The sequence below is a fragment of the Mustela lutreola genome, chromosome 6 (genome assembly GCF_030435805.1).
Source record: "Mustela lutreola isolate mMusLut2 chromosome 6, mMusLut2.pri, whole genome shotgun sequence".
Lineage (NCBI taxonomy): Eukaryota > Metazoa > Chordata > Mammalia > Carnivora > Mustelidae > Mustela > Mustela lutreola.
Genome location: NC_081295.1, coordinates 145,040,318 through 145,066,233, shown reverse-complemented (window position 1 = coordinate 145,066,233; position 25,916 = coordinate 145,040,318). Strand labels below are relative to the sequence as shown.

At 50.6% G+C, this 25,916-nt stretch overlaps 1 protein-coding gene across 2 annotated transcripts in view; it reads left to right on the top strand.

The window, feature by feature from the left end:
• The first annotated feature begins 403 nt into the window (after positions 1-403).
• Positions 404-25,916, top strand: part of GFOD1 (Gfo/Idh/MocA-like oxidoreductase domain containing 1) — a 102,568-nt gene continuing 77,055 nt past the window's right edge. The window contains exon 1 of one of the 2 annotated variants that reach the window (XM_059179299.1): positions 404-1,434. In XM_059179299.1, the coding sequence (XP_059035282.1) occupies positions 1,182-1,434 (253 nt within the window). In that variant the 5' untranslated portion in view covers positions 404-1,181. The other variant, XM_059179301.1, reaches the window with a different exon arrangement.

Below are 25,916 nucleotides of genomic sequence, written 5' to 3'. Positions count from 1 at the left end.
TGCAAGGATTAAGAGGGAGGGCCTGGAAAGCGTTCCTACAGTGGTTCTCTGCACGAAGGAAAAGCTCCCTCTCCGCCGCGCACCCCTCGATGCCCGCCCCCCGCCCCCAGACTCCCAGGGGACGAGCCGCCCACTGGCCGCTTCCCAGGGACTGACGACACGCCCAGAAGGGCGCGCCGGGCCCTGATGGATTTATTGGCCTGCTTGGGGCGGGGTTTGGGAAGAGGCGAGGCAGGGAAGGAGGAGGTGAGGGCGAAGAAAGGGAAGCCACGGAGGGACCGCGGGCGCTCGGGGCGGGGCGGAGGGAGGAGCCGGGCTGGGTTCCTGGGCCCCGCGCGGCGCGCACCGGGAGCCCGCGGCGGCGGGGCGGGGGCGGCGCGCGGCGGCCAATGGCGCGCGGCGCTGCGGCGGGGGCGGTGCGGCACCACCCCGGCTGCTGACAGCCAAACTCCCCAACTCCGCCCTCGTCCCCGCGGGATCCCGGAGCCGGAGCCGGCCTGGGGCCGAGGCCGCCCGAGCCGCGCCGTGAGCGAACATGGCAGCAGAATGAGGAGGCTGGCGCCGGGTCGTGGCCGCCCGCGCCGCGCTGCAGCTCGAGATCCGCGCCCGGCGCCCTCCGAGCCGCGTGCTTAGCCGGCCTCCTGGCGGCCGCTGGATTATTTCATTCCGAGCCGAGGGCGGGCGAGAAAGGAGACCCCGCAGCCGCGCGGGTCAGTGCTCGGGCAGGCTGTAGAGGCTCGTGCGTGCGAGTCGCCGGCTGCGGAAACCACGCGGGAGAGAGCGGGTCGCCGGAGCTGCGGAGGCGCCGACGCGGGGATGAGCCGGCCATGGGGCGGCCGCGGCGGGGCTCGCCGAGCCGGCCGGCGCTGCGGCGGGGGTGCCGCCTGAGCCGGGGCTCCGCGGGGCTTCGGGGCCTCGGGCGCCCCGCGGGGGTCCCTGCCGCCGCCCCCGGGAGGGACGAGAGCCCCGCGTGGCGGACACTGCAGCAGACGCCGTACTGAGGCGCCCCGAGCCTGCTCCGCCCGCAGCTCGGTGCGCTCCCGGCACCCGGGCGCCTTGCCCGGGGCACGGGCGGCTGGCGCACCGCGGCGAGCCGGGCGCAGGACTGGCTAGAGGGGTGTGTGTGAGCGCGTTGGATTGGAGATCTGAGCTAAAGTAGGACCCGGCGGACCAGAGCAGCCATGCTTCCCGGGGTGGGCGTGTTCGGCACCAGCCTCACGGCCCGTGTCATCATCCCGCTGCTGAAAGATGAGGGCTTCGCGGTGAAGGCGCTGTGGGGCCGCACGCAAGAGGAAGCGGAGGAGCTGGCCAAGGAGATGAGCGTCCCCTTCTACACCAGCCGCATTGACGAGGTGCTGCTGCATCAGGACGTGGACTTGGTGTGCATCAACCTGCCGCCGCCCCTCACCAGGCAGATCGCTGTCAAAACCCTGGGTGAGCGACCCCCTTCCCTCTCCCCTCCAGCTCCTTCCCTCCCCTGCTGCTTTTCTGCCCTCGCCCCCTCTGCATCCCAGAGGCTTACGAGGCATCTACGCCGGCCCGGGGACCTGAGATGCCACATGCCACTCGGAGCTCCCTCCTTCCTCATCCCCGGCCTTCCCTGCCTCTGCGCTTCTCTCCTCCCTTCTGGCACCACCTGGACGCGCCTTCCCACGTGCGTGGCGCGGAGGCTGGAGGAGGCGTGTGTTCCGGGGCTGGCGACGAGCCGGATCCGCTGCGGAGGACTGGGCAGGAGCCGCGCTCAGGAAGAGAAAACTAAGTCCGCAGCTGTGCCTGTTAGTGCCCCGAGTGTGTGCGTGGGTGCGCGCCTGCGAGAGGCGAGTGCGCGGCCCAGGAACGCCCGAATGAGGGGCCCCACACGTGTGGCGGATATTCCTGGGGGCGGTGGACTACCTGACGGGTAGCAGCTGTGGCGCCCTGCTAGGCCGGTTTGCTTCTTACTGCTCTTAGTTCGGTGTGAGATTAGAATGGGGTGTTCAACCGGGATGATTCCGCCTTCGCCGTAAGCGAGGATGGCGGGAGTGGTTGGATGGGGGTGGGGGACGACTGCCAGGGGGGTCCTGGGTCCGTAACCAACCGGTTTGACAGAACCACCAAGGGGATTGAACTGTCGAGTGTGGCAGCTGGGGAATTGGGGATTGTCTTCCGCGTGGGTTTGAAATGATCGATCTTAAATTTGGGGGGGATGGGCGCACTAGTTGCGGAGGCAGGGATGTTTTGTGTGGGAAAAGGCCCAACGCAGCCAGTTTCACGTGGGAGCATGCTGTAGTCCCTCCTTAATAACCATCAGGAAAGTTCCCAGGCCTGAGGTTGACAAGCAGGTTGGGAATGATTTCACCGCCCCCTCGCCATCCGGTCCCCCCACCAAACCCAAGCGGTCTGAACACTCAGAACTCAGGAGCATCAGCGTCCCTGCCCTGCCCGGAGGAAACAGGAGCGCATAGTTTGTCCACCAGCAGTTTTTGTCCGTTCGTACCTAAGACAGTCTCAGGAATACTGCTCACTTCTTACTCTCCCAGGAAATGGAACACCCACCTTAAAAGCTGGAATTTTTATTGATGAGGAAAGAGACAGAGCTTATGGCACAGGACACGACATTAAAGAAGAGTAATAGGGCACGAGCAGGGACAGTACTCAAGCCAATCAATGGTAATTTATGTCATCTTGGAAGGCATGTCTTATTTTTTTTTTTAAACTGGCATGAATTTAGGGTGGGTGAAATGTACCTATATGTCAATTCTATCTTCAGAGATCTAGGACTGGAAGATAGAACTCTTTCTTCCTAGAAAACCACTTTTTTATCAGGCCATTCTGCTCTTGACTCTGAGCAGGGACTTCTGATAGAATTCCTAAGAGGCTGCCCAAGGCTGTCCGTTTGTTTTCATGTTAATTTCATTAAGTTTCTGACCTTTGTGCCTTATTTTCTTTGGTCTTGAATTGAATGGCATTGGGTTCCGACTTTCTTGTTTGATGTAATCTTATGTATTAGGTTGCTCACCTTTGTGTTTACAGGGGATCTGTGCATTATCAGATAGCTTATAACCATCCAAATAGCATAAATCTGTTAGAACACTTTGTATCCAACAGGTGGGTCCTGAGCTCTGTTTTATAGAGAGCCAATGACTGGTTATATCAGAAAGACCTTGTAACACTGCTTTTCCCCACTGTGGCAGCACAGTCTTGCAGGTCAGCACTGGTAAGGCCTATCTATCTCCAGGAGAGTGACCATTTGGAGAACAAGGATGTTCCTGTTTTCTGACCATCTCTTGGGGGCTCTGGGTTGGAGAGAAGTGGCACAAATAATACATTTCTGGATACTTCTGTTCTTATTTTCAAAAATTCCTATGACTTTTTTTTTTCTTTCCTTGACAAGATTAACATGAGTTACCTCTTGAAAACCAAGCAAGGGTCTTCAGAAATAGACCTAGTTTAATAATCATGACTGAAGATTAGGGTTTTGTTTATATTTTTGTAGTAAGTCTTGGGGCTTTTTTTTTAAAAAATCTGATTCTGCAGGTAATTTGAGATACTTCGTGATTATAGAGAATGCTGGGGGTGGGGGCATTGAATTTAGGTGAGGCTGGGCTTTGTCTCATTCCCCAGTTGTCTTCACTGGAAAATGCCCAGAGGTCCCTCTCTTTCACATTGTATCTGCAAGTTTGCAGCTGGGGCTTCGTCTTGGTGTGCTTGGCTGTCATGGTTAGAGGTCCAACACACACACACACACACACACACACACACACACCAGAGGAAGTGAAACACCCGAACAGTTACAGAGCTGGTTTGGCCGTTGGGGGTTTATAGATGGTGGTGTTTGCCTGGTGTTGAAACAAGCCAGTGTTGACTGGCCCCAGTGAAGTGTCCTAATTTTGGCCAAAGCCTGGCCTTTGAGTTGCTTGCCCAGCGATGGCAAGTGGTCTGCGGCCCTCCATCCACACTCAGGACAGGTCTCTGGTGTGTCAAGGTGAGGGATGGTCTGGGGACCGTGGAGCAATAACACTTGGAGTCAGTAGAAACATAGACATCCTCCTTGAATTTCTAAAAATTCCCTTGAGATCCGTCCTTTGGTGAACTAGGCATTTCTCTGTGGTAGAGACTTTCTGCGTCCTTTCATACAATTTTAACGCATGCCAGGCAATGTGGCAAGTGCCTTGTATAAAACACTCCCCTTCACTGTGAGAATGGGCCCCTAGCATAGACGTTAGCCCCGTTGTACAAATGAGGCAAACTAAAATTCAGAGAGCTGAGCAGCCTTGCTCAGGCACAGACAGCTAGGGATTTGAACCCGCCCTTCTGCCTCTTTTCTTGCTCTTCTATCCCCTAAACTTGCTTCTTGGCCTTAGTTCCTTCTGTCAGATCCAAGTAGCTCGGATGAGATCGTTGGCATTCTCCTCTGTTCCCGTTTACCCCACGCGTGGAATCTGTTCTCTCTTGACTCTGTTCCTTTTTCTCCATCATCGCTTCCTCCGTAGAAGGAACGAGGCCCCTACCCAGGTCTCTGAAGCGAGGTTCCCGCCTGCCCCTCCACACCGCCGCCTGCCTTTGTCTTCCACACCACTGCCAGCCTTTCCTTGAAGAACCGCAGGCTCGATCGTGTCACTGTGCCCCCACTTTCGTCGCTTCTAGGAAGAGTCTCAACTTCTTGGCTTGACTGGCAAGGGCTGGCCTGTGATGAACTTTGCCCAGGCTTCTGTCCTGCTGGCGGTTCTGGAACCCTAACGGGTTTTGGCTAAACCCAGAACTCCTGGTGTGTCCTCAGACGGACCGTATTTGATTATAGGTCCATGCCTCTGTCTGGAACCTTCTGCCTTGTGTTTGTGATGGATGCCTGTCCGTCCTGCAAGACTTGGCCCCAGGGTTGCCTCCTTCCTGAAGTCTCCCCCTTTCCCAGTCTCGCCCCTCACATACCCTGCTGGGCTCGCAGCACCAATAGCTGCCTTTTCTTGAACCTATTTTAGTGCATTTGGGTAAAATTTAAATTTCACTTAGTTATTTGGAATAGGTTCTATATCCACGTGTTACAAATGGTAAATACTATAAAAGTATACAGTGAGGGATAAGTGTCCCCCAGTCCCTGTTCTTCAACTAGAGGCAGTGCCAGGTTGTTCTGTTGTTGTTTTGTTTGCTTTTTTAATGTCAACCTTGGAAGGTTTTGCTAGGTATGTGTTAGCAAATAGGTGTCTGGGCATTTTTTAAAGCGTTTTGACACAGTTGGTAACAGCTCATACACACTGTTATATAGCTTGCTTTTGTCATGCAACAGTATTATCTTGAGAAGAATTTATGTATACGCTCACATACACACCCATATTCATGTAAAAAAAACAGCATAAGGAAGTATCCATGTTATTTTTTTGCTGTAGTATTTCATTATGTGGATAAATCAAAATTGACTTAACCAGTTCCTTATTACTCAGCATTTAGGTTGTTCCCAGTGTTTTGCTTCTACAAATGTGTAATGAATAACCTAGAACCTATTTCCCTTTGCACACATACCAGTGTGCTTGTAGGGTAAATATGTGAGCTGCTGGTCAAAAAGTATGTGCTCATTTCCTTTAACAAAGATGTTGCCCAATGAACTGGCCCCTGAAGTGAGGCTGCTGTTTGTAGGTTTCCTCGTGTGCCTCACTCTGCAAGCCCCTTGATTGCCCCGTGCCTGAAGGCAGCCAGGATGGGCTCACTCACCTTTGTTTCCAGTGCAGCACAGTTCCCAGCCAGCCTTGGGGGTGAGGGGTCAGTCAAATCCCATGTCTGATTTGTTCTCCAGCCCCTAGACTGGGCAGTGAGCCACCTGCTCGCTGCCTCCCTAGGTCCACTCTTGTTCCTTATCCGGTCTAGTCTCTATACAGCAGGTGAGTGGCATACAGACACGTATGTGGTTCTATGTCCTTCCCTGCTCAGAAGCTGTCTGTGGCTTCATGTTCTTGGTAGCGCTGTCGCTGTTAGTGATGACCTCTTTCCGTTTGTTTGCTTGTTCCCTTACTTGCTATTTCTCTCCCCAACTGGAAAGAAATTTCTTTGAAGTAGGGCCTGTGCCTGCTTTGCTCACCAGGGTGGCCTTATCTCCCCTAGACAGTGCCAGGCGCTGAGTCACCCAGTAGGCACACTATAAATATTTGCTAAATGACGAATGAATGCCTTTCCAATGAATGAATGAATGCTTGGGGAAGGCAAAAGATTATCAACAGGATGGGTCCATCAATCAGTAACATTTTGTGATGCCTGCCTAGCCCAGTGCCTCCCAGACATTCACACAGGAGCTCACCCCGTCTGCCCCCTGGGGAGTGAAGGGGGGGAAGGGCTGGGGGGCCTGGGTTGAGGAGATGTTGTCAAAATGCTGATTCCAGGGTGGGACTCAGGGTTTAGAATTTCTCTCTAGCTCCCAGGTGATGTGCCTGCGGTGGCGGCCAGACACAGAGATGTGGTAGCTCTCCGCCTTTGAGAAAACAAGACCAACCCTGCTGTGAATAATTAACCTGGCTGGGGAACTGTGTTAAAATAATTCGTTGACTTTAGTGTGTAATGTGACGATATCTGTCTTCATGTTCCCTGCCCCAGTATTTGGAGACCTTAGCGCAGACTCTGGGGGAAGCCTCTTCATGGGAGGGCAGGCTCCTTTGGGATGCCGTCTTGCCCGGTCACGTTCGGCATCCTCAGCTGAGGACCTGGAGCACCGTGCCCTTTCCTGCCCTCCTGCAGAGTTTCCGTGGTTGCCCCCAGGTGGAGAGAGGCTGCAGGAAAGGGTGGGAACCAGGAGGAAGCAGGGCTGGGCAGGCATGGTGACCACACAGGCAGCAGTAGGGCTGGAGATGATCAGACGTCCTCTTTGGACGTGGTAGTAACCGTTCTGGAATCCCAATTCCCCCTCGACCTCTCTTCTGGATGTATTTCTCTCCTAAGACTTTGTGGAAGAGGGAATTGTGTTTTTCTCTCGGGCTTTCTGCCCCTGAGCACTGAGTGAAATGGTTTTGGTCTGTCAGCTTGGAATAGGGTTGAGGAAGCCCTGGGGCATTATGTAAATGGCAGAGATGACTGTGTACTGTTAGGAAAAGTCAAGCATCACCAATCTCATTTCATCTAATTGAAATTAGGTGCAGTTGAGTGATTATTTTGCTGATGATATCTGGCTTTGAAAATGTATGAGTGAGAAGAAGCTATAGGAAGAGATTGGGCATTTTGATCCTAAAACTGGGGAAGAACAAAAAAAAAAAAGTGGAAGTAGGGGCACCTGGGTGGCCCAGTTGGTTAAGCATCGGCCTTAGGCCCAGGTCTTGATCTCAGGGCTGTGGGATCCAGCCCCACATCGGGCCCGAGCCTGCTTCTCCCTCTGCCTTTGCCTCTCATGCTCATGCTTGCTCTCTTAAAAAAAAAAAAAAAATGGTGGAAGTAAATAGCCTGTTTTAAGGGTTTCACCAAGAAAGAAATACACTGGCAATTAGTTACATATATTGATTGAGGGCGGTCATGGCCCATCACTGTAGACAGCGTCGTGATTGACCGACCTGCTGATGATAGAAAAGGTTGACAGGTCACAACTGTATAATCATCTGCTGAGCCTCAGTCTTCTGATCAATAAAATGGAGCTAAAGATACTATGATACAAGATTGGTATGACAGTTAAAATCAGAGGAGGTGTGTAAAGACTTAGCCACCCTGCCCCCCGCTATCTGTATAAGTTCCATAAATGTCATTCTATTTCCCCTCAGGGTGGTCAATTCTTCAGCCTATTCCAAATGTTACTTTTGAAGATTTGGTTTTTGTATGTATTAGACATGATTCCCTTCTGCCAGATTCAGAAAATACAGTTAAAAGGTTTTAAAAATTTTTTATGTATTTATTAAAAGATTTCTTTCTTTCTTTTTTTCTTTATTTTTTAAAAGATTTTATTTATTTACTTGACAGAGACAGACAGATCACAAGTAGGCAGAGAGGCAGGCAGAGAGAGAGGAGGAAGCAGGCTCCCTGCTGAGCAGAGAGCCCGATATGATACGGGGCTTGATCCCAGGACCCTGAGATCATGACCTGAGCCGAAACCCAGAGTTGGATGCTTAACCCACTGAGCCACCCACATGCCCCTTTTCCAAAAATTTTTATTTTTTAAAGGGAATGCGCCTAAGCCAATCTTCAGATGTGGGGTTTACTTGCTTCCTGGGTCTAGGGTCTGGAAGGCACTGATGGTGTTCCCAGGAGTGCACCGTGTTGCTGTGAGGATGTACCATTACCTGTGGGAATAATGCAGGCCTTCCTCAGAGCTTAGGGGCAGGGACATAGCCGAGGCCTGAGCAGGTGCCTGCAAACGCTGAACTCTGTGTGTGGGCCCCATCCCCCATCCTTCTTTAGACCAGGCCCTGGGTGTGGGACAGAATTCCTAAATACAAATATTAAGGGTTTAGAGACCCCCCGCCCAGCCCCCGCTCCCGGTGGTCCCTGCTCGTGTCTGATGTCTGATGCTTTCTCTCGGCTCAGTCTTCTTGGAGGTTATTTGGTCACGTGGGGGGTTCATCACAAAACACCATGGGGACCCTCTACTGGAGGGAAACGGGGCCGTAGGGCTTAGGAGTGCCCCACTCCTAGAAGGCACTGATGCCAAGGCCACAGACTGGCTTGAAGATTCTGCAAACGCATACCGTTCTTGACTTTGTAGGTTCTCTATATCCTTTCTTCAAATACACGCTTGGCATTTCGCCGCTTGGCATAATGGCCGTGGTAAAACAGTGGAAAGAGCACACGTATGGGACGATAAACTGATGCCTGCCTTGTCGTCATTATTATTACATTGAGGGTGTCCGTGTTGGTAAAATACGGGATGGGAAAGCAGATACACATAACTGGCTTTGTGAGGTGGTTCTATGGTCCAGCCCCTCCTGCCCAGCCTTCGCCCGCCGCCGAGGACCGCGGTGAGGCAGAGACCGGTCGTGTGCGCGTTAGGGTAGCCTCCAAGGTGTCAGGAGTCCAGAGAAAGACGGAGGTCCTGGGAAGAGGAATTTCTACCTTCAGATCGCTTCACACTGGAAACTGCAACATCAACCCTTCCTAGGTCTCCAAGCCTGCTGGCCTTGCCCATCTTGGACTTGCCGGGGCCCCATAATTGTGTGAGCCAATTGCTGAAAAAGAAACCTACCTTGCTCTCACTTGCCCACGCATGGTCTCTCTCCCCCTCCCCTCCCCTCCCCTCCCCCTCCCCCACCCCTCCCCCTCCCCCTCCCCCTCCTTCCCTCTCCTCTTCTGCTCCCCCCTCCCCACCTCCCTCCCTGCCCCTTCTCTCTGTCTCCCCCCCCCAGCCCCCTCTTCCTCCCACCTTCCTCCTTACCTCCTCTTTCTCCCCCTCTTTCTCTCTCTCTCTCCCTCTCCCCACACATCCCCCCACCCCACCCCATTACTGGTTCATTTTCTCTGGAGAACCTTGATGAATCCATGTTTTTTCTGGATCAAGTCCGCCCAGCCAGGCAAGCTGGGAAGTGATGGACCTGACGCGTGGGTCTGGCGTGGAAGCTGCTCCCTTGAGCCCCGCTGGTGCATGTGGGTCCCTCGGAGAGTACTTTTTGAGCATCTTCCTCTAAAGCAGGAAGACCTTGAAGGCAAAACAAATCTTCTGGGTTCAGACTCAACCAAGGGGGGCTGTTGGGGGAAAAAGGCTTTCAAATCTTCATTGCCAAGACCCACATGGACCCTTTAACCTGACCAGTTCTGCATCTGTCAACAGGGCTTTGGGGAAGCCGGCTTCTCAGGTTTAAGCAAGCCGGGACACCTTGGAGTTTAGATTTACCTTGAGAATTCTTAATACCCTGTGGATTATTTAAAAAATTCAGAAAAAATAACTTTCCATTAAAATGATACGATGTGTTTGTAAAATTTCTAATTTCCAACTATAATAGGTTTTATGGTACAGAAAAGCTCTTTTAGCTAGCATAATATCTATAAACTGAAGCCATAGAGTTTTGAAGCCCCAGTTAAGTTGGTGTGTAGCTTTTGCATTGCTTTTTTGCTTTATTAAGATAAATTTGATAGAGCATAAGGTTTCCCCTTTGAGGTTCACTAACTTCTAGTAAATGTATATAGTCTTGTAGAAAGTTTTAGGATACTCCCAACATCCCCAAGAATTTCTTCCTGTCAGTTTGCAACTAGCCCCGATTCCTGTACCAAGCCCCAGGCAACCATGTGTGTGATCTATACCTATCATTTTGCTTTTTCTAGAAATCTCTTATAAATGAAATCCCATAACGTGTAGTCTTTTGTGTCTGGCTTCTTTCACTTAGCATTTTTTTTTAAAGATTTTATTTATTTGACAGTGAGAACACAAGCAGAGGCAACAGTAGGTAGAGAGAGAGTGAGAGGCAGGCTTCCCACTGAGCGAGGAGCCCAAGGCAGGGCTCAATCCCAAGACCCCAAGATCATGACTTGAGCCCAAGGCAGACACTTACCCAACTGAGCCATCCAGATGCCCTTCACTTCACATGTTTTTGATCTTCACCCACATTGCTGCATCTGTCAGAAAGCCACTCCTTTTTTATTGCCAAGTAATATTCTGTTGTATGGACATACCACAGTTTTGTTTATCCGTTCGCCATTTCGCTTGGTGTTTGTATTGTTTCCAGCTTTTAATGTAATGAATAATGCTGCTGTGAACATTTACACCCAAGTCTTTTGTAGACCCAGGCTTTCACTTCTCGAGGAAAGATCTCTAAGAACTGGCCTTTTAACTAACTGCCAAACTGCTTTCTGAAGCAGCTGTACCTGTCCAACTCTTGGTTTCAGCTCAGGTTGTGATCTCAGGGTCAAGATCAGTGCCAAATCTGCTGGAGACTCTTCCTCTCTCTCTGCCCCTCCCCCCGCTCATGCATTCCCTCTCTTTCTGTCTCAAGTAAATGAAAAAAATTGAAGTAGCTGTGCCATTATATATCCCTACCACCTATGTAGGAATATTCTATTATTTTTATTTATTTTTTATTTTTAAAGATTTTCTTTATTTATTTGACAGAGAGAGACACAGTGAGAGATGGAACACAAGCAGGGGGAGTGGGAGAGGGAGAAGCAGGCCTCCCACTGAGCAGGGAGCCCAATATGGGGCTTGATCCCAGAACCCTGGCGAAGGCAGACCCTTAATGACTGAGCCACCCAGGCGTCCCAATGTAGGAATATGACTGAGCCACCCAGGCGCCCCAATGTAGGAATATTCTAATTTCTCTACAGTATCACCAACACTTGGTATCGTCAACCTTTTTAAATTTTTTTTAAAAGATTTTATTTATTTGAGACACACAGAACATGAGTGGGAGGTGGGGGATGGGCAGAGGGAGAGGGAGACTCCCTGCTGAGCAGGGATTCCCAACATGGGACACAGTCCCAGGCCCCTGAGATCATGACCTGAGCTGAAGGCAGATGCTCAACCGACTGAGCCACCCACGTGCCCCATTGTCAGCCTTTTTTGAGTGCAGTCAGTATTATAGTTAGTATGTTGTGCGATCTCATGATTTTGATTTGTGTTTCCCTAATAACTAACGATGTAGAGCACCTTACTGTATGCTTCTTAGCCGGTCATAGGTCTTCCAATTTCTTGAGCAATTTTATATTAGGTTGTCTTCCTATTACTGAGTTGTAAGCATTGGTTTTGTGATTTTTGTTGTGGTGTTAAGTTAGGGGTAGACTGTTGGGTTTTCAAATACTTCCCTTTGTTTTTGATTTTGGAACTAGATGCAGCTGAACAAATTCTCCAGCCCAAGTAAAATCAGCTTTGCCAAATATTCACTGAAATGGTTCATTATGTAGAAAAGCGAGACGGCCATGTGAGCGGATACTGACGCCCGGGACCCCGGCGTTGCTGTGAGCCCCGATGATGCGCTGAATGGTCTTTTGGGGACATTTCCAGTTTGAAGATTATCCGAGGTGGTCCAGGATCCTTTGGTCGCTTATTCTGCCCAGTGTCCAGAGAATGTTTCTCTTCTTCATTTATTTTTATTTAATTAATGTTTTTGAATGCCTGTAGCACTGTTGTTAGCTGTGGTAGCAATACCCCAGATAGTAAGATACGGTCTTTGTTCTTGACACAAAATAAATATATGCAAACACAAAACAACGCAGTGAAGTCCATGATTAAGTACAGAGTGAATTGTGATACTGTGAGGCCAAGAAGGATTTGCTTATGGCAATTGATTAGCCCCAAAATATCAGTATTGGAATCAGGGTCTGTCAAGACCTGGGTAGCTTCCCCACGCCAAGCCACACGGGTACTAAAATGAAGGAGAAAAAAACAGAAAACAATAAAACCCCAGAACAAACCAACCAACAAACCCAACAATAAGACAGAGAATTCCCCTCCCAAAAAGTGTTATATGTGTGAATGGGGGACTTGCACAGAAGTGAGATCTGGCAGGGTCGTCCTGTAATAGGTGGTGAATTATCGCTGTGTTGTCTTCTAGAAGGGCTGGATCTAGAGGCTGGTTAAAAAGTTCACTGCTGAGCCTGTGTTTCACTGAGTGGGGAACTTGAGTTTGAGGTTAGAGATAAAATGCGCGGGGCCTGTGAGGAAAGGCCACACGGGTCCCCAGGGGCCCTGCTCCTCAGGCAGCAGGCCTCCCTGAGGAGGTGGCCTTGCAGATAATGGATCCTGCCTGACAGCAGAGGAAAGAGGAATTTCTGAGGGCCAGATGGTCCAGGAAGACCTTCTGGAGGAGGTGGGGCTTATACTAAATCCAGAAGGGGGGGTTGCGGGGGTCATAGTTACATAATTGTAAAGGAAGATAATAGAAAGTTCTATGATATAAAGTCCTTTCCAAGGCATCACTTGGTTCTGGAGCAACACTTTGAGGAAAATTGTGTATCCTATGACTGACCACTTAGGACAAAGAGTACTTTAAGAATGTCCAAAATTTAGGGGCACCTGGGTAGCTCAGTGGGTTAAAGCCTCTGCCTTCGGCTCAGGTCGTGATCCCAGGGTCCTGGGATTGAGCCCTGCATCAGGCTCTCTGCTCAGCAGGGAGCCTGCATCCTCCTCTCTCTCTGCCTACTTGTGATCTCTGTTTGTCAAATAAATAAATAAAATCTTTAAAAAAAACCTCCAAAATTAAAAAAAAAATTTGTTCTTATCTAGAATTATTATTATTATTATTTTGCCAGCAGATCACCCCCCATGCCATCAGCAGTAAGTTCCACTTAAATCTTTCTCTCCCCTCAGTTCCAAATGGTGACAGTCACAGATGACACAGCTCTGGGGTAGGTGAGGGAAACAGCTTGGAGGATCATTGGAAAGAACCCCCTTGAGAGGAGCACAAATGGCCGCCTTATAGGGTGTGAAAAGAGCTACAAAAATCCATTCAGCGAGAGCACTGTAAAGACAAAAGCTCCCTGTGTGACGGACTCGGGGGACCATGCTGTGGTGGAGAGTGGGGTCAGCTGAGGAGGGGGGAGCCTGCTCCGTTCCTGGTTTTGTGTTTGTGTCCGATGGCAGTGGAAACTTGGAAACTTGCGTCCCCCTGTGATACAGTGGAACCCCTTACGGTACAAGGGTCAGTTCCGGAATGGGGCTGTGATTCATGGCATGAGAAAGGATAAGAGGATCTCCTTGGAGAAGGACACTCAGTGCTTGATGTGTGGAGGCGCTTGTTGTCATCAGGAGGCCAGAGCTGCCGTGCTTGTGAGGCTCCCGCAGGGTAGCTGGCTGTCCGGGGAGATGGTTTTAGGGAAAGGCTGCAGTGGTGGGACGGATGGTTAGCTCTTGTCCTGGCATCCAGGAGTTGGTCACCAGAGCCTTGTGGGGTGATGGCATGAGCTAGACATCTAAAACATCTCCACAGGGGCTCCTGGGTAGCTCAGTCAGTTAAGCATCTGACTCCTGGTTTCAGCTCAGGTCACGATCTCAGGGTCGTCAGATCGAGCCCTGCATGGAGCTCCACGGTCAGCATGGAGTCTGCTTGAGATTCTGTCTCTCTTCCGCTGCCCCTGCACTTGCTCTCTGTCTCTCTCAAATAAATGAAAAAAAAAAAATAAAATCTTAGGAAAGAATAAAACATCGCCATAGGTGACACACCGTATCTTCATTGCTTTATTTCAAAAGGAAAAGGCCCCTGTTGAATTTGGTGTTGCCCTGTAGTAAAGGGACGCTTCCGAATGCTTTTTTTCATCAGTGGCAAAGTTGACCACTTTGAAGAGGCCACCGGGTCACTCTACTTGGGGCTGGGTCCCGGTCTTGCCACATCCTGTGTGGCCATGGACTCTCCACTTAACTCTTCTGAACCTCAGTTTCTTCCTCTGTAAAGCAGAGTTAATCAAAGTACCGGACTCTGATGTTTGTTTAAAGTGAGTGCCCACTAAAATCGAGAATCCTGCTTCTCGCTGTCATTCCTGTGGTGAACTACTCACTGCATTCACTCTTCCCACGACCAGACACTTACTGAGCACCATCTGTATACCAGGCACTGTCTAGTTCTGTACTTTGCGATCGAGTAGCCGCTAGCTATACTCTTGCGTGTGGCTCTTCACATTTACACACACTACAAAGAACTAATATAAGCAATTCATGAAGTTCCTCAGATGCCCTGGCCACATTTCAAGTGCTCAAAGTTCACACATGGCTGGCTGGTGGCTTCCAGGTTGGACAGTGCCTCACAGAACATATCCCTCATGGCAGAAAGTTCTAGGCTGCTAGAATTTTGCAGAAAGTTCTAGCACACGGTGCTGATCTCCAGACTGGGGATTCAGCCATGAACATAGCACTCATTTATGCTTGATCTACACATGGATTCTTCTTCTTCTATTTTTTAAAGATTTTATTTATTTATTTAGAGAGAGAGCACGTGAGCAGGGGATGTGGGCTTGATCCCAGGACCCTGAGATCATGACCCAAGCTAAAACCAAGAGTTGGATGCTTAACCGGCTGATCCACACAAGCGCCCCAGATGTGGATTCTTTTATTTTTTTTTTTTAAGATTTTATTTATTTATTTGACAGACAGAGATCACAAGTAGGCAGAGAGGCAGGCAGAGAGAGAGGAAGGGAAGCAGGCTCCCTGCTGAGCAGAGAGCCCGATGCGGGACTTGATCCCAGGACCCTGAGATCATGACCTGAGCCGAAGGCAGAGGCTTAACCCACTGAGCCAACCAGGCGCCCCCAGATGTGGATTCTTAAGACATCCAAACCTTTGGGTGCATTTCGTTTTCTCCCAGGAACGGGACGATAGTCTACAGTGGATAATGACTCTCATGAGTAATTGGTAGCAGCTTAATATGGTATGGGCATGACCTTCTCGATTTATTAATAAGGACTCTAACAAGGAAGACACATGCTGTCTGTGGAAAGTTTCCTGAGATCCCCATTAGAGGTTGGCAGTGAGGAAGCAGGTAAATGATACCCCTGCCCACCTGGGGGTCATCACAGGTGCTTTGGGCAGCAGATGGCACCGATGAGGCTGGAGTGAGGCCAGAGCAGGAATGCAGCTTTTGGCTTCTGCACACCCTTCCTTAGCCCTCCCAGCGACCTTGGGAGGTTTTCTCTCCTCTAGGCCGGTGAAGAGCTCCAAGCAGAGAGAAGCACAGGAGGGCAGGAGAAAAGGGACTCGCAGCAGGCATTGGAATCCTACAAGAACGTAGAACATTCTTGCAGCGACTTTCTGAGGGCTGGCTTTGGGGAGGAAGCCCGACTTCATGGGAAGGTTGCTTTCCCTTCTACTGTCAAGATACTGGGGGAGATGGGGTTTCTGCCTGGTTGCCTCCTGTCCTTCTCTGCATCCGTGGGGGAAGGTTGAAGGAGTCCTAACCCATGAAGCCTCAACAAATACTTCTGATTTTCTAGTTATTTGGGGGAGGGGGTCCCCCTCCCCCTTCAGGTCCCATTCACTTTGTGAAAGCAATACCCCTTTGTGTGAGCAGTGCTTGGGGGCCCTGGGACGGGGGACTGCGGCGCTCCCAGCTAATCCGAGCTGGTGGGGGGGGCTAGTGTGCCTTGGTGAGGGTGCGGCCCGGTGCATACCCAGTGCGCCTCGGCCGAATGGCGCCTGCCTGAGGTCAAGGGCGAGGTGGGGGTTCGAGGGGATTGTTCCTGAATCTGTCATCGGCAGCCCGTCTCATCTCCCACATGAACATGAATAATCAAAAGTGGGCGGTGGAAAATGAGATTCTTTGCCCTGCTCCGTCTCTTCCCCTTTCCCAACCAAGCTGGGGCCCTCCCGAGGAGGAAAAAGCAGCAGGTACACACATTTAGGGGGAAGAAAAATAATGCCACATGGTTCTGTTTGTCTCAACGTCTGCTCCTTTCAGCACCGCCCACGTGGGACATTTGTTTACTCCAAGCGGTGCTGCTCTCAGAGTCCTGGGGGACAGGGGTAGAGCCCCTGGGGACTTCGCCTGACTTAATATGCACAGCCATTCACATCAGGGCACGGAGGCTGCCTGGCTTTCCCTGAGAGGCCCAGGGCTGCCTCCGAGGTGTTGTGTCTGTGGGACTGAGACGTGGCGGCTTGTGCTTCCCTGACCTGGGGGCCGGGGTAGGGGGGAGGCGCCCTGAGCAACTGACACTGGCTTTGCTCCCTTCCGGACCCTGCAGCCCATTCAGGACGAGGACACTAGCAGGTGTGCTTATTGCTTCCAGGTGCTGGGCAGCCCGTGGGGTCGCATCCGCTTCGTCTTCCGACAGCAGTCCCCTGCTCGGGCGTGGGTTTTCAAACTGGCTCAGCCGTTGTAGTCAGCGTCCATTAATTGGGTGCCTGCAATGTGTAGGGTGGTATTCTGGATGGTGGGCGGGGGGGGGGGGAGAGGTCAGGGATGTGTAAGATAGGGTACCTTCTGTGAAAGAGCGTATAGTCTATCCGGAACTTAACCCACCACTTTTTTCCCCCCTCTGAATTCCAGGAGAGGGACCTATTACCTTTGTTTTTGTTTTTGTTTTTTTAAGCGGGCTCCATGCCCACGGAGCCCAGCGTGGGGTTCGAACTCATGACTCTGAGATCAGGAGTGAGACGCTTGACCCACGGAGCCATCCAGGCGCCCCAGTACCCATCACTTTTGAAATAGGAAGAGGATCCGTCATTGTGTCAAGCCCTCACCGCATACCAGGCCCGGAGTTAGGCACAGTACAGTGTCTTCTCATTCCCGCCTCACAGCCAAACTTCAAGGTGGACATTTAGCACCTTGTCTTACAAGTGAGAGGTGTAACTGCAGAGAGGTTAAATATCACATAGCATTGATTTTTTTTGGTCTTTTTAAAATTATTAACATACAGGGGCGCCTGGGTGGCTCAGGGGGTTAAAGCCTCTGCTTTCGGCTCGGATCATGATCCCAGGGTCCTGGGATCGAGCCCCGCATCGGGCTCTCTGCTCAGCAGGGAGCCTGCTTCCTCCTCTCTCTCTGCCTCTCTGCCTACTTGTGATCTCTGTCTGTCAAGTAAATAAATAAAATCTTAAAAAAAAAATTGTTAACATACAATGTATTATTTGCTTCAGGGGGACAGGTCTGTGAATCGTCAGTCTTACACAATTACAGCACCCACCATAGCACATACCCTCCCCAGTGTCCATCCCCCAGCCAGCCTCTCCTACCCCGCTCACCCCCCCAGCAACCCGCAGAGCACTGATTCTTTTTTTAAAGATTTTTTTGCTTATTCATTTGAGAGAGAGAAAGAGAGCTTGCATGAGGAGGAGAGGGGGAGAGGGAGAAGCAGACTCCCCACTAAGTAGGGAGCCCAACTTGGGGCTCCATCCCAGGAGCCTGGGATCAATCCAGGAGCTGAGTCGAGGACAGACGCTTAGCCAGTGGAGCCACCCAGGTGCCCCCTGCTTATTGTTGATTTTTTTTTAAGATTTTATTTATTTATTTGAGAGGGAGGGAGAGAGAGAGAATGAGAAGAGAGAGCTCAGCAGGGAGTCTGATGTGGGACTCGATCCCGGGACTCCAGGATCATGACCTGAGCCAAAGGCAGTGGCTTAACCCACTGAGCCACCCAGGCGCCCTTATCATTGATTCTAAGGCACCTTTTCTCACACTTTAACAGCCCCGATAGAGATATGTCTTACAGTCGCTGGCCCGTCCTAGTTTAAATTGGCAGAGGCTTTCTCTCGTGGTAGTAAGTACAATCACCGTAGGTCTTTGCAGTGGTGTCCTCGCTCCTGTGACGCGCTGACTTCGTCAGGTCCGCCGGGCTGAGCGGCGGAATCAGAACTGGGTGAAGGTTTGCGAGCACAACAAGCTACAAAGTTTGTGGTGCTTATGCACAAAGGCTGCATGATTGTCACAGACCAGATACGAAATGGGGGACAACATGAGTACATTGGAGTTCCCGTCTGATTTCACAGACCGAGGGCACAACAGCAGGAGGAGCTGTGTGCCGAAAGACGGAGGAAATACTCTGGAACCGTCTCCCCTTCTCTACCGATCATAACTCATTGTTAAAAGAGGCCAATGATAAATGGCTCACTGTTGTCTAGGATAAGATTAAAACCAGACTGCTGTATTTTTCCATTTGTTCCGGTTGCTCTGGGTCAAGGGCAGGGTGTTTACCTGCAGACGTCCACTAGGGATGTGACCAGTGGTCACAGACACAGTGGCCTCTTTACGGTCCTGGAGAATCCCAGTAGGAGACACAGGCTGCCTCCCTCCCCCATGCACTGGCTTCTGGGACGTCCCCAAGCACCGGCCTGGACGTGTTTATTATTGTCACAGTACCCTCCGATCACCACCCCCAAGTATGCAGCAAGGTCTGTGTAATTCCACGGCTGACCTGGATTCAGAGAGCAGCGCCAGGGACCACAGCGGGAGGAACAGCCAATACCACGGCCCGTTCTGCACACCTTGGACTTGATCTGCCCAGCCTCCATGTACTCCCAACAAATCTGGTCCTCTGACGGGCTCTGACAAAGTCCTTTTCCTGAGCAGCTGCAGTGAAAAGCAGAGAGGCAGGAGGGACACTGGCTTGGTGACATTTGGGCACGGTAGGCTCTGTGGAGCAGCAGACTGGGAACACGCCTGGCGGGCAGAGCACCGCGACAGGCCTTGTGGGGACCCAGCTCCTGAGGCCCAAGGGAAGCTGAGACTCAGGGGAATTGAGTGTCTTCTCGATGTTCACACGGCTAATCAAACCTCGGTCTCCAGAGAGGGTTCCTTTTAGCCTATCAGATATTGAGTCATTTGGGGCCCAAGTTTCTCCAACAGTGAGTAGTATGGGAGGTTGACTTCTGGGAAACTTCCCTAAGGAAATAACGCCCAGTAATAACTACGCAGAGACCTGCACGCATAGTAGTGTTCAGTGAAGCCCTATTTGTGTTACTGAAACACTGGAAACAAACCTAGATCCACAGCAGGGAGACAGGGAAGTATAGCAAATACAGCTGATGAAATACTAAACAGACATTGAAATTACGTATGGAAAGACAGCATTATGGGGATTTTTTTATGATATGGATAAAGAAGAAAGATACAGAAATATTTCTATATCGTGATGGTAGCCTGTTGAAAGCACGCACGCACACACACACACACACACACACACACAGAAAATCGAAGTCTGGTAGATAATAAGCCAAAATCCTAATGATGGTTCTCATGGGCTTGTGGGATTATTTTTAAAAATTTTATCTTAATGGAAAAAAAATTAATTTATTTTTTTAAGAAAGAAACAATAGCATGGAGGAAAATCATTTGGTTGAGGTGACTCTCCGGTTCTTACATCCTGCGATCTGGATGAATCTGGGACAGCTGTCCCCAGGCACGTGTAGACATTTGTGGCAGAGAAAAATTAGTGCAGCCTTGGCCAAAGGGGAAAAGCAGTCTTCCAGGAAGGGAAGCGGATACATAAAGGTCGAGCAGCTCTGCTGTTTTGCAGAGGGAGTAACTGGATATGAATTTGGGGAGAAGCCATAGCCTCCTGGTTATAGGGTAATTGATTTGTACTCTGACCGTATACAGCTGAAACCCGAACACGGCTGAACAGGGCTGGTGCGGTCCTATCCTTTCCTTCTGCCTTTTGAACTTGACCCCGGGGTGGGAGGTGACGCTCGTGTTAGCTTCAGGCTTCCTAAAGGACATAGGAGCCATGCCATTGCTACGTTTGTCGTCCCCCATTGCTTTGCGGGAAGTTTTCTTTTTGGCCAAAGCTGTGCTGGGAAGCTGTTTCACAACCCTTAACACTGAGCCTGAGAACAGTCCTCACCTTCTGCGGGAACTTCTTTCTGGACAGTGGTAGGGTGTACCTGAATGACTGTTGGCCTGGGAGTCTGGACAAGTGGTTCTTGTCCCCACAGCATAACTAATTAGCTGTGTGACCTTGGGTGAGTGACCTCACCTCTTAGACTTTTGTTTTCTTTCTTTCTTTTTTTTTTTTTAAAGATTTTTTTATTTACTTACTTGACAGAGATCACAAGTAGGCAGAGAGGCAGGCAGAGAGAGCGGAGGAAGCAGGCTCTCCACGGACCAGAGAGCCCGATGTGGGGCTCGATCCCAGGACCCTGGGATCATGACCCAAGCCGAATGCAGAGGCTTTAACCTACTGAGCCACCCAGGCACCCTGAGACTTTTGTCTTCTTAATTGTAAAATGTAGGCGCTATGCTCGGTTTAGAAGAGTCCCTGCTGGTTCCCAGCTTGTCTGGCTGCTCCGGGAACTCACTGTAGAAGCTTGGCACTCGTGGGCCCAAATTATTTGGTTTGCTTAAATATTTTTAAGCATTTGTTTTATTACTATTGCTGCCAGATTGTTGATTAGCTTGACTTTTTTTAAAAATTTAAATGTTTTTATTTTATTTAACACAGAGATAGAAAAGGCAAGTAGGCAGAGAGGCAGGCAGAGGGAGAGAGAGAGGCTGGCTCTCCACTGAGCAGGGAGCCTGACGCCGGGCTAGATCCCAGGAATCTGGGATCATGACTCAAGCCGAAGGCAGTGGCTCAACCAACTGAGCCATCCAGGTGCCCCGACCATTTTTAATTTTTTTATTTTTTTAAAAGATTTTATTTATTTATTTGACAGACAGAGATCACAAGTAAGCAGAGAGGCAGACAGAGAGAGAGGAGGAAGCAGGCTCCCCACTAAGCAGAGAGCCGGATGCAGGGCTCAACCCCAGGACCCCGAGACCATGACCTGAGCCGAAGGCAGAGGCTTAACCCGCTGAGCCACCCAGGTGCTCCCCCCCCCTTTTTAATCTATTACACAAACATAGCTCTCCTTTGTACCAGGAAGCAGCTTTCCCTTTATCTGCAAGGGAAGAGATGCATTTTGGGGGCCAAGTGGCGTTGACTGGTAGGGTTTAAGGGGAAGGCTGCTTGCCAGCTGCGTGTGTGTGTGTGTGTGTGTGTGTGTGTGTGTCTCCTGCTAATGTCACTGCTGAGAACACATCTGTATGTGTAGCGGCTACCAGCTGCCAAGTTGGTAGTTCTGTGGGGTTCAGTATAATTTCTGGGCACAAATTTATCGCACAGTGTGCGTTGGGGGTTAGCTTTCTCTCTGGTGCCTCATTAAGCAGATTGTGCTCCGTCGCGCTAAGGAAAGATACAGTTTTGCCCAAAAAGAACTACTGCATTGTCAGCAGCTGTAGGGACATTCCTGTCAAAGGGATATTTATTCCTGCCAACTCCACGCCAGAAATTGTCCTGGGGACAGTTTACAGGAGGCCAAAGGGGGACGGGGTGTGTGGGGGGGTGGCTGACAGTAGAGAATGCCACCTTGTCACACTTGAGTAGCTGGTGTCCACGCCGGGATCCCCCCAAGTCGGGCCCCTCTGTGGGTCGTTACCCAGAGAGCATGTGATGGGACTGAACGTGGGGCGACCCTGTTGTCACTGATGAGAAAGCCTCAGAGGACTGAGAGGACCAGGTCAGCATAAAGATACGCAGGGGGAGCCTTGCAGGGAAATGCGTGTTTATTTCCTAACTCAGATTAGGGAATCCACGCCATATGGCAACAAAGCTAAGAAGGCTCGGTAATAGCATCGTCTTGTACCTGTCAAAAGGGTTACGTAAGCAGAGATCAGGGACCGGCGCAACACGAAGGAGCCAGTGGAGGTAGGATGTGTGTCGGCGTGGACATTTTTGGGTCACCCTAGATCGGGGAGTGCGGGTGGCTCCTGTTTCCCAGCACTAATTTTACCCTTGGCTTCATTTTTGACAGTCATAAATGGGAAGAGTTTCGGAGAGCTAACCTAAGCTGAGTGGTTCTTTGAATTCATAGAGAATCCCTTCAGTTCTTCTTTCCAAAGGAGACACTTGGTGTAATGACTGTGTCCTTCGTCAGCTGGCTGTTGGATGATCCAGGTTTCATTTTAAATTTGCCCACAGGGTACATGGATCTTTCTTCTCTTTCGTTAACATTTTCAGGGACACAGGAAACCCTGGTGGGGTCCTGTTCCTGATACTAACTCACTGTGTGGCCTGACCCAGACTCCTGGCTTTGTTGTCTCACTTCCTCTTATACAATGAGGGGTGCGTTTAGGGTGGTTCTCCAGCTTGGCTGCCCATCAGAAACCCCTACCGCTGGGAAGGTTTTAACATCCTGATGCTGCCCGAGGCTGTACCCCAGACCAACTCCATGAGTCTCTGTGGATGGTAACTTTTAATGCTCCTCGCAGTTAAGGAGCTTTGCTTAAAACAATGCTTCTCAAACTTTGACATGATAGGACTCACCCAAGCACCTTGTTCAAATGTAGATTCTGAATTGGTGGGGTGGGGTGGGGGTCTGAGATTCTGCATTTCTAACAGGTTTCTGGGCGATGCAGATGCCACCTTTCATGGACCAAGCTTTGCATAACAAGGTTTGGAATCTAAACATCAACCACAGTCCAAGGCACAATAATCTGCAAAAATGTAGCACGAGCATACTCCTGAGATGAGCATAGCAGAAGCAACAATTACTGTAACAGAGGAAATCAGGGGTGTTACACAGATGAGGCAGTATTTGAGAGAGCCTTGAACAACGACCAGGCTTTCTCTGGATGGAATAGGAGTGTGTGTTAGTCAGAAAAGTTTCTGTTTCTTAGAGAAACAGAACCAGGGAGGGGTGTGTATGTATAAAGAGAGACATTTATTTTAAGAAATTGTTTTATGCAGTGGTGGTTGCTGACAAGTCTGAAGTCTGCAGGGCAGCACAGCAGGCTGGAGATTCAGGGAAGAGTTGACGCTGAGTTCAAGTTCAAAGGCCAGTCTGCTGGCTGAATTCCCTCTTTAAGGGAGAATATTAGTCTTTTTCTATTGAGACCTTCAACTGATTAGACAAGGCTCACCCATATCCTGGAGCATAATCTGCTTTAGTCAGCATCTGCTGATTTAAGTGTTAATCTCACCTAAAAAAAAAAAAAATACTTTAACAGAAATATCCAGAATAATGTTTGACCAAGTAGCTGGGTAGCATGGCCTAGCCAAATTGACACATAAAATTAACAGGAAAAATTGGGTCTGGAGGAAAACCCGTGTGTGATGCTATGGAACAGACACCCTGCCTCACTGCCTTGTGATTTGAGTCATCTGGGAAAGGGGAAGATGCATGGGAGCAAAAGCATTCAAATATCTGTAGACCAGGATCACACTATAGTGAGAGGGTCTGACTTTCTCTGACTTGGACCCGCAGGGGGGAACGCATTTTACATTATGGTCCAGCGGATATATAACTAAATGCATAGATGTAGATAATGCGTGCACGTGTACCAATGAAATTGCATAAAACCAAAAAAGTTTTCTGACGTGGCATAGCCTGTATTTCATTGGCAAATGAAATTTGCCAATTTCACTATGAGATTTTCAACTGTCTTCTATTTTATCGCAAAGAAGGAAAGCTGGCTCTGTCCCACGGAACCGATTTCACGATGCTCGGTGGGTGGATACCTGCAGGGAAGGTGAGAGCCAGGCCCTGGTGGGGTGGAAAGGGCTCGGAGAGCCTCGGGACCTGGAACCTCACTGTCCCGTAGAACTTCCTGAGGGGATGGGAATGTGCCGTACTGCACCGTCCAGCACTGGCCCTGTGTGTCTCTTGAGCACGTGAAACGTGGCTAGGCAAATGAGGAAGTGGATTTTATATTTTATAACGTTTTAATGAAATGAAATGTAAAGCAGCTGCATCTGGCTGGTGGCTCCCTTGGTAGGCAGGACAGACCTGGGGTACCGCTGTGCCTCCACTTCTAACTGGATGGCAGTGAGCCCCTGCCCCACACCCCCAGGCCTCTGATGCCACATCTCTTCCCAAGGAGGAGGCTGGACTCTGGGATTACCACCACCGCTCCACCTTTCTGCAAAGCCAGGCTGACGGCTGACCTGGGGCCTGCAGTTAATTGAGTCCCCTGGGCTGTGTGAGAGATAATGGTGCTCTGCATTTTTAAATGCCCCTTAAGAAACCCTTCCCTTCTTGCCTTACAGTTGCTTAACTGCTCACTCGTGTGACTTGACGGTTTGAAAAGGGAGATGCTCTCTGCTTAATGAAATCTTGTCGCCCATCTTCACAGATGTGCTGAGCTCCTCGGATGGTCTCTGTGACCCGAACACGAGGCGCTTTGCTTTGCCCCCCCCTCTGTCCAGACAGCCGTACCGGCCCGGAGGAATTGGGATGGGAATTGGGGTGCAGAGGTTTCACCATCAGGGGTGGGGTTGTGGGTTATTTTTGTTGTATGTGGATCACAGAGCTAGTGATTATGTTCGAGGAGGACAGTTTGTTTAAATTCTAGGAGTTGGAATTTTCAAAGATCCATAATTTCGCGGACCTCAGGTCCCAGCTGGGAAAATCATGGGACCCGGCAAAGGTTGGGAGAAGAGGTGATTTCTTCCTCCCTTTCTCTCTCTCTCTCTCTCTGACTCTCCAATAACTCCAGTAATAAGCGTCAACCTTGACTGGGGGGTTTGGCAGGGCCTGCCACAGCCCATTTTACTTTTCTCCCAGGGCCTTGGTCCCGACAGGACTGGGGCTGAGCTGGGTGAGAAGCTCGCAGCCCATCGGTTTGTGAGGAGGGCAGAAGTGACTGGGATGTTCTTCCAATTCATTTTGAATCTGATGGGAGGGGTTAAAAGAAGGATAGAAAATTCTAGGAAGGGCCCTAATTTTAGGATATTCAGAAGCCGGGAACAAATTATCAAGCCCCATTGGAATTAGGGGGCCCCAGGCTGCTGGGAGCATTTATCTTGTTTCTTTCTTTCTTTTTAAAAAATTTTTAATAAACATATAATGTATTATTAGCCCCAGGGGTGCAGGTTTGTGAATCGCCAAGTTTACACACTTCATAGCACTCCCCATAGCACATACCCTGCCCAATGTCCGTAACCCCACCCCCCTCTCCCTACCCCCGGCCCCCCTCAGTTTGTTTTGTGTCTTGTTTCTTTCTTGTTTTGTGTGTGTGTGGTTGAGAGCCACAGGGGAAGGAGAAGGATGCCCCGGTTCAGAGGAGATGGGAGACATCTGCCCCCACCCTCCCTGCCAGGTCCAGCCCTGCGCAGACCCTCGCCACTGTGCCCTCTGAACTGCCCTGGGTCTCCTGAGTCAGCTCCCACTGCTGTGTAGACGGGTTGGCTAATGAGCCAGAGCAGCTCCCCCCTCCCCCCGCCCCCGTTGTCTTTCCACTCCTGTCAGCTCAGACCTGCCGCCCTCTGCCTCCACATCGCCCATTTCTCCTTCAGCTGCGTTTCCTTCCAGCTGCATCTGTGAGTGGCGCGCTGTTACTTTCCCCTTCATCAGGACGCCCGGGGCGCTCTCTCTCCCGCACCCCGAATTCCTTCCCTCTGACTTCCAAGAGAAAGAAGGCTCCTTCTCCAGCCCTTCACCTCGCCCCAGAGTCCAATCTGCCCCCACAACACAGGAGCCAGGCTCAGCCTCCACCAAGAAAGCCAGAGGGCAGAGGATTAGCCTTCCCACCCCGTAGAGCGATGCCACCGTGTGCCCCTTACACCATCTGCGCGTGCCAGGGATGATGGCATGACGAGTCACCAACACACCCCTGGGGACACAGCAGGCCACCCTCAGTGTGTCAGCTGAG